This window comes from Vombatus ursinus, unplaced genomic scaffold, assembly GCF_900497805.2.
Source record: "Vombatus ursinus unplaced genomic scaffold, bare-nosed wombat genome assembly UNPS02014799.1, whole genome shotgun sequence".
In the NCBI taxonomy this organism is placed as follows: Eukaryota; Metazoa; Chordata; class Mammalia; order Diprotodontia; family Vombatidae; genus Vombatus; species Vombatus ursinus.
The window spans coordinates 39,023,735-39,044,043 of NW_020954577.1; the positions used below are offsets into that span (position 1 = coordinate 39,023,735).

Here is a 20,309-nt window from a genome sequence, read left to right on the forward strand (position 1 = left end):
TCACATGAAGTTGGAAAGCTTCTGCAGACAAAAATGATGCACCTAGAATGAGAAGGGAAGTGGTCAAAAGGGGGAAAAACTTTGTATCAAATTTCTCTGACAAGAATTTTATATCCAAGATATATGAACAACTAACACCACACACAAAAAACAAACAAAAAACAAACAAAAAAAAAAGCACTAGTCCCCAATAGATGTGGTCAAACAATATGAATAGTTATTTTTTTTAATTGCCAAGTATCCACAACCATAAATGCTCCAAAATCTCTAATAAAAAAGAAAAGTGTAAATCAAAATAACCTTGAGGTTTTACCTCCCACACAGTCAACTTGTGAAAATGACCTAAAAAAAGAATTGCCAAGTTTGGAGGGAAGATGGGCACACTGGAGCACTGTTGGTGGAACAATTTGGAATTATGTAAATAAAGTGACTAAACTGTTTAATACCTTTTGACCCAGGGATTCCATTATTTCCCAAGGAGGACATTTTAAGAAGAATTATGCACATATAACAAAATACTTATAGTAGCAATTTTTCGTGATTGGCAAAGAATTCGACACAAAATAGATGCCCATCATCTGGGGAATGGCTAAACAAAAATGTGATACATTAACGTAATAAAATATTATTGTGGTATAATAAATTACGTATATGATGAATACAGAGAAACATGTAAAGATCCACATGAACATGTAAAAATGAAGTAAGCAGAGCCAAAAAAAATATGCACAATAAATTTTAAAATGTATTTTTCCTTTTCTCTTTTTTTTTTTGGTCTGAAAAAAATTCTTCTTGTTTATAGGATGGCTAGTTTGGGAGGGGAAGGGAAGAGGATACTGAGGGAAACTATGATGATTAAAAAAAAAAGAAATTGATTAAAAATGTTTTTTAAAAAAAAAATGTGGTTTGCCACAGTAGTATTGAACCACTGTGGACTGGGGTTAAACCAAAAGGTTGACATTAAAATCATGAAATAAGAATTACAAAGTTTTTTTTTTTTTAAGACTAAGGATACTGTCAACAACACAGTGTAATGATACATTTTAAGAATCATGGTTTTAAATTATCACTTTTCTTTATTATGGTAACATTTATATAGGATTGTGTTTTATAGATTACAAAAAAAACATTTTCCAGATACAAAACTTTGTTTTATGTGAAACTACATCAATATAATAAAAGTAAATTAACAACAAATGATGTTAATAGAATGACAAACATTTTAGTCACAATGCTTAGGAGTAATTTACCTGTAACTTTTTTCTCATCATCATCATAGTTACTAGATGTTAAAAGCTGTCCAAAGATTAAAGCAGGAACATAGACTTTTTCTACTTTGTGTTCCACTACAGGAATGCCTTTTCCGTTATTCCAGATGCTGATAATGTTAGATTCACTGTAAATAAGCAAGTAATTACATTAAAAAAAATGATCCTGCATATTTGTTTTAAAATATAATTTCTGCAAAGATAAAGTAATCAAAACATGCTGTGATAATACCCCCAAAAAGCTACTTTTCCAACTTAAAAGTTAGTGATCATTTTATAAGAATACAGTATTTAAAAACTGGGTGAGACCTTAGAGAGAACAACTAATTCTAATAGCCTCGTTTTACAAAATAAGGAAACAGGTCCAGAGAAGTAAAAATAACTTGGCCAGATCAACAAGTTACAAGTGACAGAACTCTTTTAAAAAATGTTCTTAAGAACTTAGAACATTTATTTAGAGCACTATTTTCCAGCTTCAGATCATGAATCTGAGGAAGGTCTAAAAAGATTTTCACGTAGAAGTTGTGGAGGTGTACAGGGAAGTCTCCTAGACAAATACAAAATAAAACAAGCAACTGGTTCAATTTTGATTTATGGACAGGAAAGAAATATAGGAGACTAGATCTAGGGCTGGAGATTCTTGGAACTTCTGTCATCATAAGCTAAAGAAACACATGAAGGTCTATTTCTCTATTATGTCAATCACAGTTATAGATTATAGATTAAAGAACCTGGTTAAAGAACTTCATCAGTTCTTTAAAAGTTAAAACAATAACTGTTCTAATTTCTTTTTCAGGGTTTAAGTCACATAGTCTCACTACTACCCCTCTGAGATTGGGTGTCATGTTAGCTACTACTCATTTTGAGGGTACTGCCTTAAAAATTACTGCCACTTTAAATCTAAATAATCTGCTTCACACCATTCCCAACAAGTGATGATCCAGCCTTGATGAGAAGACTTCAAGGGAGAGGCAATCCACTACATCTTGGCAGCCCATCCCATTTCACCTTTGGAGTACTCTAGATGTTGAGAAGACTTCCTAATATTGAGTCAAAATCTGCCTATCTGCAACTTCCAACCACTGCTTCTAAGTCTGCCCAGTAGGATCAAAAAGAACAAGTCTATTCACTATTCCACATAGAGCTTCAAATACTTGAAGAGAATGATCACCAAATCTTCTCTTTTCCAGGAGAACTACCCCCAAGGTACCATTCTGTCCAACATCTGTTTTTAGCCATCTTGCCATAGAATCTTTAGATTAGTTTAGATTAGATTAGTTCATCTTCTTTCATTTATTGACTGGTATTGATACTTAGCTTAAAATTAGATAGCTTCCATTTGTGTTTCATTTGTGATATTAACTATAGGTTCAGTGTTCCTCATTAGGCACTTGGTGCTGCCCTTGTGTAAATTTAGTTTGACCAACCTGTGATTCCACCATTTGGGGAGTGTCCGGTAACACACTTCCTTAGCACCTGCTCTATAATTTACAATCTAAGACAAACTGCCTGGGATACCAAGAGGTGCCTTTTTGGTGACTTGTCTCTTACCTGACTCTTCATACAAATTTTTATTGAAGTATTATTAAGTATTTGGTATCCTCGTAAAGGATTCGGTTATTATAAAAAGTAAAATGAAAACAAAACAAAAAGCTTCAGAAGTAACTTAGTTTACTAAAAGCAAAATAAGCAAATAAAAGCAAATACTTATGTCTCACAACTTACCCTCAACTTATCTAAAACTGAATTTATTATCATCTCTACCCAAAACTAACTTCCTTTCACTATTTCTCAATTTCTTAACACAAGGGCAAAAGCGTTCTCCCAACCATCCAGACTTGAATCTTGGGGTCATTTTGTCACACACACCCCAACAGTGTTCCAGTTCTCCTGCTTCTATGAGCTGCTCCTTATTGGTCTCACCTTGAATACACTGCACTAGTTTGGATAACAAAGTTTCAAAGGCTGGTAATTATCTAGGGTGGTATCTTTAAGATACATCAACAAAGACTCGATATCTTTTCCGGCCTGAATAGTTCTGAAACTTTGTTGGATTTGGAGATCATGTTGAGCTCTCTACTTCCTGACAGAAACACACACTTAGTTCATACAATCAGTTGAAAACCAATACATATACAGGCTGTAAAAAATAACAAGTCCCAGTTATCTTAAAGATTCCTACTACCCTAGATAACTACCAACAGATTGTTTTAACTTTGATAACTCTTCTAGTGAATTTAATTTCCTTTCACACAAGGTTTCTCCAAATTTTACAGTTTTCTATAATAGCGGTAGGTATAGTACAAGAACACAGTCATCCCTTGTCTAATCTGTTCTTGTTTTTTACTAACCCTAGCTATTCCAATATCTATTATCCCCACAGTTCAGGAGACCATGAAGAGAGAGAATAAGGTTTAGATGGTGTTCTCTATACTCTATATGCTCAACCTATATCTTACTAGAATTAGTTTTAACATCTTCTTTATGTAAGTTATACAAAATTTTACTTTGTAAAAATTTTAAGCAAAAAAGTCATTGTAGGGAACTATAATAAAGCAAGATCTAAATAAATGCCCAGTCATTAAAGCAACTGTTTCCCAATGAAATTTGCTATAAAAAACATTCCAATAAGAAATCAGGTTTTAGATACATAACAGAAATAAAGAAATGTCCAAGTTATCCTTTGTCTGCATGAAAGAATACTCAATTCACATGCCTCTAAAAAGCAAAATACCTAAATAAGATAATTAATTCAGCAAAATTACATAGATGAACTTTGGTAGTAGTCAAGTCCAAAAGTCGCCAGCTCTGATACTCAATGCCTGCCTACTTGACATTTAATTCTTTGTGAAATCTCACTGCTGCAAGAGAATCTTTGAACTGTATTATGGAAGTGATATTTCATAAACAGAATCAAAGAATCTCAAAATCGGAATGAACCTCCGAGGCCACCTGGTCCAACCCATCTCTTACCCAACAATACACCCAGTAAGTTATCAGTCTGCTTCTGCTTGAAGATCTACTTATGCAGCCTACTCTACTTTTAGATAACTCTCTTCAGTGGGAAGTTTTTCCTTACATCAAGCTGAAATTGGTCCTCTGTAAGCAAAAGCTGTCAAATCCTTTTTCCACAAAAGAATTTTTAAGATGGCTATTGTGTGCTCCCTCCATCTTATCTTCTCTAGGATAACCATCCTCAATCTTTCAATTATTCTTCATGTGTCAGGATCTCAAGACATTTAGTCATCCTGATCCCTTTTCTATGGATGCCCTCAACTTTATCATTTCCCTTCCAAAAATGGAGCATGCAGAATTGAACACAATATTCCAGCAGTCTCCTAAGGTCAAGATTAGTGGGGATATCATCCTCTTCATTCTGAATACCATGACTCTCATAGTATAAAGAATATACTGCCAGAAATCACAGCCCTCAGAGGTCAGCTGATCTAACCTATATCTGGCCATTTCTTCTTGGATGCTTACCATCTGCATTACCTAGGGCAAGTTTCTTAATCCTCTGAGGCCTCAGTGTTCTCTAAGGACCCTCCAAGCTCTAGATCTGTGAACCTGTGAACCTGTGAATCTTCAGAACATTCACAAAGAACAGAGACTCTCATAGTTGAAAAAGACCTAAAGAAACATGTAGATCAATCCAGAGAGGAACAAGAATTCCTTTCTGCAACTTTTTAAGTCAATTTTGTTCCTGAAGACCTCTTAAAATGAGTAGACCACTATTTCCCAAAGCAGTTCCATTGCACTTTTGGCTAGCATTAATTTTAAGTTCTTCCTCATATTTAACCCAGATCAGCCTTCCTGCAATTCCTACCCAGTGGCCCCTCTTCTGTCATGTGGGGCCAAACAGAAGAGGTCATCCTTTTCTACAAGATGGTTCTCCAAATACCTGAAGACAGTTATGTCCCCTGTAGTCTTTTTTCTAAGCTAAAACATCTCCTCTCCCCAGCTGCTTTAACTGATTGTCATATGGCATTATCTTGAGGTGTTAATCACCCTAGACATGCTCTAGCTTACCAGGGCAGGTAGACCTTCCACTGACACAGATCACAATACTTTCATGTCTTGACTGATGGTCTTCAATGGCTGAAATTAATCATCCTTAAACTGGGGCATCCGAAACTGAATACAATACTCCATGTGTGCCCTGATTAAGAACAAGGACTATCTCTTCCCATGTTCTGGACACTATATTTTTCGATGCTTCCAAAAACTTCATTAGGTTTTTTTGTTTGCTATCACACTATCAACTCCTTCTGCTTGTAATCCACTAAGCCCTCTAGATCTTTTGGATGACATGCTCTCTAGCCATACTTCTTATTCTTATTAAGTCATTTTTTGAAACCCAGCTAAATGATTTATTCCTATTAAATTTCATTGTATTTCATTTGCATCCTTGTTTGCTGGCATCTTTTGAGATGTTGACTCTATTATCCACCAAGTTAGCTATTCCTCCTAGTTCTGCATCATCTATAAATTTGGCAAGTGATTGATGCTTTTATCCAAGTGACTGATAAAAATGACAAATAACACAAGACCAAAGGCAGAATCCTAGAACACTTTGCTAGAGACCCTTTGAGGAGCCATGATATTCCCAGTCTCTTAGACTTGGAGAAATTTGTCACAGACACATTATTTTATTCCTTTTTTCCTTGTACCTTCTAGATATGTGTTGGTTTTAAATTGACTGTATGAACATTTAAGTGGGCTTTTCTGGCAGGAAGTGGAGAGCTCAGCATCATCTCCAAATCAAACAAAGAAAGTTTCGAAACTAGTCAGGCTGCAAGTCCTTGTTAATGTATCTTAAAGATGTTTATTTTCCCATATAACTACCAGTAAGCAAACTATTTTAATGTAATGAACTGTGATAACTCTTTGAGAGAATCTAATGTTGAAAACAACTTCATTTGTTATAAAGGTTGCTAAACAGGTGCCAAAGAAAGCCCTTTTTACAACAGGATTATTTTCTGCATATAATTTTTTACGTAAAATTAGGAACAACCACAGCAATAAAGTATTTTTCCAAAGTTCACCCTTACGGACATTAAAACAGTTTTGACATATAAACCTATCTTTAAAATGTTATTCATTGTAGTAGTATTTTACCTGAATTTCGCAAGAAATGTTATTGCTTAGCAGATATAACCAAGTATGCAGTTACTTAACTATCATATCAAGCACTCATTTAAGGAATGCATCATTTTCTCTTCATTTTCAGTATTCTTTTCTATACTCTGAATAAGAAAGCTAAAGATGGCTGCCTTCACTTACAGATAATAAGTACTTTCTGATACTAATACTCCTCAAATATAACAAATGGTTAAATGAAGTTTTTTGTTTTCAAAAACTTTACCAAAATTGGGAGACAAAAAGAAGCAATGGAGGCTAGAAAATGTCTTTATTCCTTCCCTAATTTTGACCTTCTGTTTATGAGATTATTAGACTGTGCCAAGTCTCATTGATAAGAAAAAAAACTACAACAACATGATTATGTGGCAGTAATGTCATAAAAGATAGGAGAAATGAAACCAAAAATCAATTTTTATCATGGGGTTAATAAAAAAGAATATTATCCAAAACTAGATTACTGACAACAAATGTTCTCAATCCACTCAGTTTTCTTTATTTTTAATGATAATGTTGAATTACTAAGTATAATATTATGAAAGATAAGTATAATCTAAATTTTCACACAAAACAGATGCTTGTGAAAACAAAATTATTAAAAGAACAATAAACTTATATGATTTAGAAAAACCCATTATTCATTTCACTATATGCAGTAAATTTGATTAGGAAAACGTTCTGTAAATATTCTACAATGCAAACAACAGGAAGCAGTCTACAAATTATGAATAAGTTATATTCCCAAAATTCCTTTGAAAATCAGTTGCTTATGGCTCAGAAAATTATTTCTCATAACTTGTAATTTAGGTACTAAGTCAGCCCCCAAAAGCCTATTGATTTCATCCTTCAACCCCAAATTTCCTTGAAACTTCTCAAGTCTGAGTTACACTGAGCCCTGTGTAGGTAAGAATGGCAAGGAATGTGGCAGGAGGATAGGCAGCTTCCATTGTGACATGGTTAGCAGAAGGTCTAGCAAGAAATGCGTAAGAGAGGCAGCTAGATGGCGCAGTGGATAGAGCACAGGCCCTGGATTCAGGACTACCTGAGTTCAAATCCAGCCTCAGACACATAACACTTACTAGCTGTGTGACCCTGAGCAAGTCACTTAACCGCATTGCCTAACCAAAAAAAAAAAGAAAGAAAGAAAAGTAATGAGTAAGAAATCAGTAGAAGAAAAGTTTCAAGGAACAAAAGGTAAACACTACTGGGAGGGGCTCTAGAAGCGCATGGCTTTGTTGTAGGGTATGGCTCAAGTAGCACAGGGTTCCAGGAGAAGGTGGGATGAGTTTGCGGAGAAACACAGCCAAAGGCTCTGCTCCTGAGGCAGTGGGGAAGAACTCAAGCAGCAGTGGGCTTCCACAAAAGGAAGAATTAATTAATAGGAAAGAAATCATTCAGGGAAATGAAGTAGCAACAGCCATTCACACATACAGGTGACTTATAAGCTGCACGTTCATAAGTCAGGAGCCACGTGTATGAAACAACCTACTCAGCTGGGAAAGCTCGATAAAGTAGCCTAATGATGTACTTACGGATCAATAGAAATTTTGATACAGGTCATGTTCTTATCCCTCTGTTTATTGTCAGCTGCATTAACTACAAAATTAAACACTTTGGTGAGAACAGTCAACTATTTAAGTAAATGTGTAAAGCTCTATTAAAAACAAATATATATAAACAGTGAAACATTGCAAAAGAAATTTTTAAAAGTTACTATTAGCATTCATTACAAAATTAAAGCAACATGATATTCTAACATTTTGAGGATTACTTTGAAATCAAAATAAAGCATTTCAACTGAACTAAAATGGGGAAAAGTTAGTTACAAATAAATATAAAAAGCAGTAAAATTGAAATTCAGTCACTTCAAACAGCATATGTTATTATACAAAATGTAGTCAGGGCATTTATGTGATAAGATCACAGCTTGCAGTTTAGAAAATGGCAAGTTCAATCTTTTCATCATGAGGTTAAAAAAAAAACACCTAATTTAACTGATTTCAATTTAATCAGTCGGTCAAATCAGCTAGGAAAAACAACCAGTTTTTTGAGGAGAGTATAGATTAATCCTATACATGTGTTTTCATGAGTACTCTAAGAACAATTCAAAAATGACTAATGCTAAAAATATTCTAACACTGTTTACTAGTGCATTAATTTGAATACAAGTTCACTAGAACTCTAAATTACATAAACAACCTGTCTCTGAAAATGATACACTGGAAACCTTGTAACTGGAGACATCAAGCCCCATAGTCTTAATTGATCACTGTAACCCACAAGCATGTAACTTGAAAGGAATATTGCTGGGTACCTGGGGGACAGGGTTTAGGAAATGGAAAGGAAATGGAAAAAATGGTTAGGGTTAGCCCTGAAATACTCTCCTCAACACATGGAGCTGAAAAGCGAGAAAAAAGTAATGAATAGGGGACCCTAAAAAGGGCCTCTTGCTCAAAAGTATCTCTCCCTTTTACCACACAGAATGATTTTAGTTAACAATCTCTCCTTTTAAAATATAAACATCCCCTGAGAGGGTTGTTACATCTTACTGTGATTTATAATAGAATCATGGAGATGAAGAAAGCAGGGCCAAGAGAGATTAAATGCCTGGTCCAAGGTCACATATAGAGTAAGGCACTGGGACTGAGAACCAAAATCTCCTATATTCCAGATCATCATTCTTTTTATTATACAATTCCCTCCCAGAACCTGGACTTGTGAGCCAGTGATTAGAATTAAATTAGAATGTTAAAATAAGGGATATAAGCCAGGAAAAATAACTACACAACACAGGAAAAACTAAGCTAGACCCACCAGAGGGCTTTGGAAAGGAAAGAATAGGTACCAGGGAGATACAAAATTTAAATAAAACAAATATCTGTCCTCATGGAGCTTAGAGTCTAGCAGGGGGGATAAGACACAAAAACAAATAATTAAATCAACACTATTACATCATAAGTGCATTACAGAGTTCAAAACAAAATGTTATATAAGGTCTGAAAAGGTGAGACATGACAGGGAGAGAAATCAGCAAAGGTTTTATATTAGGAGGTAGAATTTGATTTGGGTTTTACAAGATGGGGGTTAACTCATCAGGCCAGTGGTGAGAGATAAGCTGTTCCACGTACCTGGGATGGCATGATAAAAGGCATAGAAATGGGAAAGCACAATTGCATTTTGAGAGGACCATTTGAGTGGTTCAATTTGGTTGGAGTGTAGAGTAAAATGGAGGAAAATAATACAAAATTAGTCTACAAAAATAGAACATACCAAATTATGAGAAGTCTTGAAAAATAAGCAAAGGAGTCTGAACTTTACTTGACAATAGAGAGACTGAAATTTTGAGTAGAGAAGGGACGTGTTACTTGCATGAAGATTGGGCTATCAGCTAAGCAGAAGTTGGAGAAAGGGCTGTGATGATGAAAATAGCTAACTTTCAAATCACACACACACCAAGCCCCCAAAGGCCATTTTTAGCACACATCCCTCCAAAATGAAAAACTCTTTATTATTCTTTGGTAAACATGATAATGATTAAAATGGGAAAGGTAGATAAAAATTCAGACTAATGAATGTTAGAAGTTATAAACTTCTTATATAACTTCTTCAAAGTTGCATATAAATACAATATATTAACATAGAATAACATTTCAGCTACCCTGTAAGCATTCTGAAGTAGCATGAGTGTTCAGTGTGTGATGTCCCTTGGGAACTCTCTGTAAATCAATGCTATGGAGTCCTGACTCTAGGACCTTACAATTACTTAACAAAAGAGAGAATTTGTCTCAATTCTTTAAAAGGTACTCACCAAGAATTTCATCAAAGATTTTGTATAAGCCTGGTACAAAAGTAACTTCTCTGCAATTCATTCCTACATCTTCATCATAAACCCACATTGACTGCACAAACAAAATTCAAAGAGAGTATTTTACTACATGTGTCAGTAATATAAACTTTACACAATCCAAAACCACATTCTACCACTGAAAATTTGCTTCACTTCACCTTCCACAAACTTAGGCCTTTAGAGTTAGAAAAGGGTGAATTACTTTCATGAACTAAATGGTGTTATCCTCTTTTCCCTTTTCCAACCTAAGCATCCATAAAATGGAGAAATTGCTTATTCTGTATGATCTATTCTTACATACATTATCTTATATAAAATAGTTCAATTTTTAATATAAGGCAGCAAGACTGACTGGAAATGCAAACATTTCCTACCTCAGTAATAATACTTCAAAAGATTTATAATTTCACTGGTATGGACGTTTATTCCACAAATGTAAATCACAACACCTCCACACTTTAACAGATAGTCTTCTCATGAGTTTTCACGGTCAAAAAATTTCATCAACTGATGATCAACTTTCTGGTGATCAGCCTCTCTTTACTTCACTACACTGTTCCTCTAATAATAGCCAGTTCAATGCTTGGGCTATGGGCCCACTTTGGTAAGGTCAGCTAGATCAATACATAAAAAGTAAGCAGTACTCAGCTGGCTTACCCTTGGAGTGATGAGGGTCACCTGCTATTGCACTGAGGCAACTTAGTAGAGGTACCTCAAAATAATAAAATCAAATAATAATGAGACAAACAACCACCTACATTTTAGTCTTTTAATCAATTCAGAGTGTTTTTCCATTCATTAGCTTAATTCTATATATAACCTAACTTCTTCAAATAGGGGTGATACCATGGGTGTATAGAAGAATCATCAAAAGGCCATAGATTCAGGGGCAGCTAAGTGGCACAGTGGATAGAGTGCCGACCCTGGATTCAGGAGGACCTGAGTTCAAATCCGGGCTCAGACACATAACACTTACTAGCTGTGTGACCCTGGGCAAGTCACTTAACCCCATTGCCCAACCAAAAAAAAAAAAAAAAAGGCCATAGACTCCCTTCTAGCCAACAAATTACTATGCACATGGATAAAGGTCTGGACAAGCATGAGACTATTCACAGTCAAACAAGCAGATAGTTTACTTCAAAGGTCTGACTCCTGGGTCAAGACCTACAATTGAAAGTTATTTTCACATCCATTGAGTGAAGTTTGCTACTCTGGTAAGATCTCTCTTTAAAGCCACAATTAAACCATCTACAGGAAGGATGCATAATTTCCATTCTCTCAAAATTGTATTATCACACAGTGTAAATTTTGGGGGGAAAAAAATTTATATTCATTAACATGCTATGCACTAAAATGATATGAGACCTTACAATGGCCTCCAATGAAATTGGTATTCCTTTCAGTAGTCTAATGAATAGAACTAAAATAAACCCCCAAATCATACTTTTTTTAATTTCTGCAATATTATTCCATCTGCAAACAAAATAAAGGTAAGTTTCTGATTTAGAATTGCCTCAATGCTTGTCTTGAAGGATTATTGGACTTTTTTCTTTTATTAAGACAAATTTTCTCTAATATATACAATGATCAGATGGAAAATAAAGGCTTTTAATTTTTATATACCTAATCAGCCATCAAAGAATCTCAAAGGAATAAAATTCCTGAAGCATATGTATGTCTCATCCCCATCTCTGAAATTATAATCAAAACAGTGATAAATGATAAATATATATACATGCATAAAGAATATCACTGACCTGAGTTAATGGTTCCACAGATCCAATGTATGTATCAGGCCGGAGGAGAATGTGTTCAAGTTGTGTTTTCTTCTGATAAACTCTCTCAACAGACAGCTTCTTTGAAGAATCATTTTTATTACTGCTTTCTGACTCTTCTTTTTTTGCAGCATTGTTCTGATCAAAAAGAGTCTAAAATTAACCAAAAAAATAAATAACTGAAAAAGTATTACTAAAATCTTTATCGATCATTTAAATGTTTGCTTCCTAAATTTAACATCTCTCTCAGCCTCTTTCAATTTTAAGTTCTATTAAGTTGGTTGTCACTTGAAATTAGAGTATCACCTGTAGAATGTGTAGTTATGTTAATTGTGGGTATAAAGTTTTGATTATATTTTTAAATAGGTTTCCCAATTTACATATAACGATCATAAGAAATTCTGAGAAGAGGTAAACAAAAATAAAATAAGAAAATTTAACCTTTTTTTTTTTCTATAGAGTAACAGAATTTTAGAACTGGATGGGACCTTGGAGTTCATCCCTCATTTTATGGCTGAGGAAAGTGAAACCCAGAGATGTTAAGAGACTTGCATATGGTCACACTAGTTTGTACTAAAACAAAAACCAATCATATATACTGTTGTGTCTTGAATCTAGTCAAGCAGACTTTTCCAAACCAGTCCTTTTGTAGGGATGTCAGATCTTCTTTCTTGCCCCTGTCATCAAAATTTCCAGTGGAATATGAGTTCCAACTGGAATGAGGCCTGTTCAAGTCTGGAAGCCCACTGAAAGCTTGCTCTGGATGGCCCACCCTGTGCCCCGCTGGTTACCTAATGATTCAGAAGGACACCTGATAGGGCAAGTTAAATCTGTGCCACATTCACTACAGTAAGAATTCTGAGATTTTGAAGAGAAACATAGGAAGAAACAAGTGGGTTATGGAGACCATACAACTCCCAAATTCATAAAAAATGAAAGTGTAATGACAAATGTTAGAGAAGATGTGGGAAAATTGGAACACTAATGCATTGCTGGTGGAGTTGAGAAATGATCCAACCATTTTGGAGAGTAATTTGGAACTATGACCAAAGGACTATAAAAATGTGTATACCCTTTGACCCAGCAATACCACTTTTAGGTCTGTATCCCAAAGAGATCATAAAAATGGGATAAAGACCCATATGTACAAAAATATTTATAGCAGCTCTATCTGTGGTGGCAAAGAATTGGAAATTGAGGGGGATGCCCATCAATTGGGGAATGACTGAACAAGTTGTGCTATATGAATGTAATGGAATATTATTGTGCTATAAGAAATGATGAGCCAACAGACCTCAGAAAAACCTGGAAAGACTTAGATGAACTGATGCTGAGTGAAATGAGCAGAATCAGAACATTGTATGCAGTAACAGCCATATTGTGCAATGACTGACTTTGACAGACGTGGCTCTTCTCAGCAATGCAGTGATCTAAGACAATTCCTAAAGACTAAAGATGGAAAATGCTATCCACATGCAGAGAAAGAATTATGGAGTCTGACTGCAGATTTCCTTTGTTATTTTGTTTTATTGCTTCATTCTTGTGGTTCCTCCCAGTAGTTCTAATTGTTCTTTACATCATGATTAATGGGAAAATATGCTTAATATGAATGTGTAAGTAGAGCCTATATCAGATTGCACGCTGCCGTCTTGGAGGGGAAGGGAAGGTGGGAGGGGGAGAAAATTTAAAACTCAAAATCTTATGGAAGTAAATGTTGAAAACTAAAAACAAATTAATTACCAAAAAAAATGAAAGTGTAGTTTAATGGAGCTTTAAAATAAAAAAGGCTTATTTCTTAGATCATTTAATATGGAAAATACAGTCACCGTGACTATGACAAGCATTTGCCAACTGACTGACAGAGATTAAGGATATTAAGCAGAATTATCAATAACCCAGATTTCAAACAATCTTACACAGTTCAAAGGTATTGCTATGGTTATGTCCCCACGCTGAAAATGAGGACATCAGCTATAACCATTCATAGAATATTCACCAGCCTTTAGATTAGGGGTTCTTAACCTTTTATGGGTCATGGATCTCTGTCAGTGTGGTGAAACCTCTGGATCCCTTCTCAGAATAATATTTTAAAAGCATAACATAGCATCCATAGGAAACCAATTACACTGAAACAGTTACCAAAATGTTGTGTTTTTTTTTTTTTAAATTTTACATATTGCAGGTTAAGAATCTCTGCTTTGGAAGGGAAATGGAATTACTTGCAAACACTTGCTACAAGTTTGTTTTTCTTTTTTCTCCAATCAATAAGCATTTAATAAATACCTATTATGTGCTAGGCACTAGCGACAAAAATACAAAAAGTTTCCCTTCCCAACCCCTTCCCCCTGCAAGGAGCTTACATTCTACCAAGGATGATACAACATATTCACAGATAAGTAAATGAAATATATATGCACACACACACAATAGATGAGGGGAAGGGGTAAGGAAAGCTCTCAATTAGGGGAATTAAGAAAGACATACTGAAGATGTTGGAAGTTAGGCTGAGCACTGAAGGGAGCCAAGGCTTCCAAGAGGCAAAAGTAAGGAGGGAGAGCATTCCAGATACAGGGGGACAACCTGTGCAAAGGCATGGAGAGAGGTGGATTCTAAGGAATCCGGGAACAAGCAAGTAGGGCAGTTAAAGCATAAAGTACATAAGGCTAATGTGTAACCAACCAGGAAATGGGTGATGGATCCAGATCATAAAGGGTTTTAAAAGGCAAATAGAGAGGCAAAGGGGAACACTGAAGCTTCTTAAGCATGAGAGTAACAGTCATAATTGTACTTTAAGAATATTAATGTAGTAGGTGTGGAAGATGAATTATAGTGGACTCCTAAACATGACCGCTTGTGCGTGTGTTAATTTTTATATTAAAGTGAGATAAATAGAGTTTTGTATACCAAACACCAAACTGGCAGACAGAGTCAAGGATATCAGCTCTGGTGTTAATTTGTTCAACTGCCAGCTTTGTGACAAAAACACAGAGGCAAGTTATTTAATTTTCTGCCGTTTTGATGGAGTATTTGGGTGCCTCTGAAAGACTAACACATAGTAGGCACTCAATAAATAAGTGATGATTGATTTATAAAAGGAAAAACAAGAAAGGAATAAGTGACCAATATCAGCTAAGGGCTACATCCAAAAGTGGCCATGAAACTTGAATCCTCAAATGGGTCACAAAGAGCTAATCCCTTAAGTGTTGATAATTCTTTGGGTATCAGCTCTGATTATACTGCCACTCTTACACAAAGGGCTCACTCTAATTTCCCTGCCAATTAAATTGAAGAGGATGCACAAATACCAATCTTGTAGCAGCCACAGAAGCTGGAGTCAGTTCCACAAGATTTGGAGAGTTCTCTGTGATTTGTGTATCAGTAAAAACACTGTTCTGTTTCTATATGGGATTCCTTAATGCCAAGAAGTGTTAGCAGGGTCAGTTATCCACAATGGCTAAACCTCCCCAACCCAAATGAAAAGAGAAGACTGTTTTCCAGAGTTAAGAGACAACTTAAATAAAGCCTACTGTAAGAAATGAGATGATTATTATTTTGTGTTTGGGATAGAAAATGAGGGAAAATAGAATTGGGGATTTTAAAAGGAAAGAATAGAATGGGAGAGAAGTGTATGCATTTAAATAGGGAGACTATGCAAGTCAGATCTATCGTAACGTTTGCTCAGTTGTAGAACTATACTGAACCTAGATCAGAGGTTTTCTTAACTGTTGGGTTTTTTTGGTCTGGACCTCTGGCAGACTGGTAAAGCCTATGCATCTGTCCTTTCAGAAATGTAGAAATGAAATAAAACACACAGGTTTACCAAGTAAATCAATTATACTGATATACAGTTATCAACATCTTTTTTAAGTTAACTGACCTCAAGTTGAAAGCCTCTAGCCTAGATAACAGAATTAGAAATTACTTTTTTCTTTAAGACATTGCACTAGGAAAAAAATTTCTTTAAATGTAGGATAACAGGATTCATGTCTTCTACATATTCAAAACTATGCCAAGAATTATACCACAAACTATGGGAATTCAAATATTATATGATAAAAACACCAATTATAATTCATAATAATTTCTATTACCACAGATTTTATATAAAGTTAAAGGATTTAACAATATGTTAAGATAAATAGTATACCACATAGCTTATTTTTACTAAACATTTTATATTCAAACATAAAATCAGTTAATCATGAATCATAAAATCAGGAGAAAATCAGTTTCCACATAACTATCAAGTTGCCTAATAATACTGTCCAGAGCCAATAAATACAGTTTTGACATAATGAAAAAATAATTTAAGCTTCCAAACAAAACACAATTCCATTAGCAAAAGATAATCCATAAATTCTTCATAAACCTCTTTAGCCAGTAGTTAAACAATGAAATTACAAGCCAGCAACAAGTGAGTTGCATGAAAATTTTGACATTCAACACGTTTTCTAATTTAGTTTGTTTCTCCCATGAGATAATGTGTAAAATAAAAATGTGAATTTAATAAATGGACAAATTACTGCTTTAATAAAACCCAAAGGTTCTCATAACAACTATACCTAAGATGTAGTGACTTGTAAGAATTTGATTCCCAGAAGAATAAAAGGAACCTATACAATAGTTTGTCCAAGAAGTCATCCAGCCTTCAGCTACCTAGCTCAATCCCAGAAGAAACTAAGTGAAAAGCACTTTCACTAGGCACAGAGGTTACTAGACATCTCCAAACAATTAAGTCATATTCAGAGCTGCCCAAATCACAGGGATCATACCAAACTTGTTCAAAATTCTGGCCTCTCAGTTATTAGTAATATTAATAATGATAATGATAGTGACAGCTAGCATTTATATAAAGCTTTAAAGTCTGCAAAGTGCTTTACAAGTATTGTCTCATTTGATCCTCATTAACAAGCCTAGGAGGTGGGCGCTATTATTATCCCTACTTTACAGAAGAAGAAACTGAGGCAAAAAGGTTAAGTGACTTGCCCAGGGTCACTAAGTAAATATGAGACAGGTGACATATGTTAGGAAAGCTTTCCTTGTTCTCTCTTGAAGCAACTCTAGCATCTACAGTTTTTCCCAAGTGCCTTACCATCACCACTAAATGACTGCTTAGGCTATATATAATGATTCTATCGGGTCTAGTAAGATCTCTTCTGGAAAGACAGGGAAGGCTCAAAAGTTACAGTACGCTAGGCTGGTGATTCTTATTCATCCTCACTCATTTTTAAATGTTTGCTTTTCCTAATTATTTTCCTCTACGAAGAACCCTTAGTACAGTACAAAAGGGATATTACAGGGGGCAGCTAGGTGGCGCAGTGAATAGAGCACTGGCCCTGAAGTCAGGAGGACCTGAGTTCAAATCCGACCCCAGGCCAAAACACTTGACACTTACTAGCTGTGTGACCCTGGGCAAGGCACTTAACCCCAATTGCCTAAAAAAAAAAAAAAAGATATTACAATATACTTTCAAAATTTCTTTCAAAAAATTGATATCTCTATATCTCATATAGATTTTGGAACAATGAAAAAGGCACTCAATTTTCGTATTCTGAACTCTTGTGTAAAATAATAAAATCATATGGCTAATACCTCATTTACAGAATGCCATAATGAATCAGACATTTTGAGGTCATCTCTAGATTTCCATGCTTATAAATCAATTCTCAAATGTAAAATTTAGACAGCATTACCGAAATATGTGTGTATATACATAGACAAGAATTAATGAATTTTCTCAATACTAGATGCATGCCTGTGCTGATTAACACATATTGCTTAACAAAGGTTGTTTTTGTTTATAGTAATGTACATATATACACATATATACATATACACCTTTAGACAAAAATACATTCCATCAATTACTACAAACTCAGTAACTCAGCCTGAAAAAAAACCAAACAGTCATATTAAAAAAGCCAGCACAGAACCAATATTAAAAAACCTGAATTAGTTTTATTGACTATTAGCCTTATACATAGCCTGGAAGAAATGCTCACTAGAACAGCAATACTGTATAAAGATCAACTATGAATGACTTAGTTATTTCCAGTAATACAAAAATCTGAGACAATTCTGAAGGACCTACGATGAAAAATGCTATCCACCTCCAGAGAAAGAACTGACGGAATCTGAATGCAGATTGAAGCAAATTGTGTTTTTACTTTCTCTATTTTTCTTGGGGGTTTTTGTCTGTTTTCTTTCACATGACTAATATGGAAATGTTTTGCATGAATGCACATGTATAACCTTTATCAAATTGCTTGCCTTCTCAATGATGAGGAAGGGGAGGGGAAGGGATAGAATATAGAATTAAAAATGATAAAAAATGAAAGTTAAAGATTGTTTTCACATGTAGTTGGGAGGAAATAAAATATTAAATTACAAAAAAAAATTTAATGCTTACTGTATAATCCTTTTGTTACTAAATTTTTCCTCACTTATTATTTCCCATTTTATCAAGCCCAAACTCTAAGACCTGATATCCAAAGTCCTTGATAATGCAGCCTGGTTTTGCCTATAAATCATAGCTCCTCCTTTTGCTCTAGGATATGAATCCAGTCTACTTACTCTTCCCTTCCACACACATACTCCACACTTATTCCCACTACCCTTTTCTTTGAGCATGCTGCTGTTCCCCAACCTAAAATGTCTCTGTCTCTTCATATATCAAAATTTTGCCCAGCCTTCAAGGTCCATGCAGTTCTCTCTTCTGCCCAGTCAATGCAGTCCAGCCTCAGGCCAGACATTCCCTCATTCTGGAGATTTGTTGCCCAGCAGTTTCATCCAGGACGCTGAGCCCCAGTCTCCCTGTGGAGACCTTGCCTTTCCTGGTTGGACTTCATAAGGAACAGTCCCCACTTGCCTAGATCCTTTCCTTCAGAGTCCCTTTCCTCTCAACAGAACATTCATTCAATATGAGGGGCCCTGATAAGTTGTCTTCACTGAGTTCACAGAAGGGAGAGATCAGTTTAGTCCAGGTCAAAAGAGAATGAATGTCTCTCCAAAATGGGATACAATCTGGTTGCACTAGAATGGGTAGGATTTGATTTGGATCATTTAAAAGAAGAAACTCTGGAGGGTATCCAAGCAAGATGAGAAGTATAAGTAAAGGCTCAGAAGTGGGAATAATCAGGTTGTATTCAAGAGAAATAGTGAAGAACCTAGTCTGGCAAGGAGCTGAAGGCTTATAGTGGGAAATAAGGTCATATGATCAATCATCAATCAAGTATTTATTAGGTGCTTACTATGTATCAAGAACTTTTAGTGGCTGGGAATAAAAATCCAAAACCAAAAGAGTCCTTGCCCTAAAGTTGTTTACTTTCTATCAAATGGATATATTTGATTCATCTACACAGTAATACGGAAGAAGCCCTGGACTTTGAATTCGAAGGCCTGGGGTTGAATTCTTCTTAGGCTGCTTGCCACCAGGTGTGCTCCTGGTCACAGTAACTTCTGTAGGCTTTAGTTTTACCTTCTATAAAAAGAAGAGATTGACCTAGATGATTTCTAAGATACCTCCTAGTTCTCATTACTACCAAGTAGTCTCTCTTTATTTTAAATACAGCTTTTCTGTGCTAATTCAACCCACAGAAATGTCTCCCTTTACTGAACTAAAACAGGATTTATCATCTGGGCCTCTTGACATAGCAGTTTACTCGGAACTATCTTAATCCACTCTCTCGAAGAGACAGTAGTAGCATGGTGGAAAGACCACTGGAGTCAGGAGATATTCAGTTTCAAATTCCAACTCTAGCACTTATTAGTTATATAACCATGAGCAAATTATATATTATTCTCATTCTCATTTGTAAAATTGGGCTAATAATATCCTTGTAATTATCTCACAAGATTGTTGGTAAGGTTCAAATGAGATAAAATTCTTCATAAAATGTTTTCTATTAATCTTCTTCTTTAGTTTCTTCATCTACAAAGTCTTCTCTCTCCAAAAAGATCCAGGGACCTCTTTTGTGGACATTCAAATATTTGTTAACTTGTCTTGAAAAGAGTAGATTTCTAGTGCAGTTCAGGGCACACAGTCATACCAAAGCTAGAAAACAGTTATGGATTGGGTACCTGCACTATAAAAACAAGAAATAGCAGGCAGAATCCTCCTTCAACCTTCTGTCTCCTCAGTAGAATAGAGTTTATCTTGTTACTTGGTTTGTTGGCAGCAAAAGAATTTCTCTTTATTGATTCATGCTGGTACCCTACTAGCTCCATTCTTAATGAATTATGGATTCCAGGTTCATAGGATATTTTGAGGAAAAAGTCAAA

The 20,309-nt window shown here is 35.2% G+C and overlaps 1 protein-coding gene across 1 annotated transcript in view; it reads right to left on the minus strand.

Annotated features, from left to right (window-relative positions):
* The window catches only part of TOP2B (DNA topoisomerase II beta), an 88,954-nt gene that overhangs the window by 57,959 nt on the left and 10,686 nt on the right, over nt 1-20,309 (minus strand). Inside the window, exons 5-8 of the mRNA XM_027871941.1 lie at nt 12,012-12,167; nt 10,216-10,306; nt 7,940-8,003; nt 1,251-1,396 (exon numbers count right to left, since the gene is read on the minus strand). Coding sequence (XP_027727742.1) covers nt 1,251-1,396; nt 7,940-8,003; nt 10,216-10,306; nt 12,012-12,167 — 457 coding nt within the window. The remainder of the gene's footprint in view (nt 1-1,250; nt 1,397-7,939; nt 8,004-10,215; nt 10,307-12,011; nt 12,168-20,309) is intronic.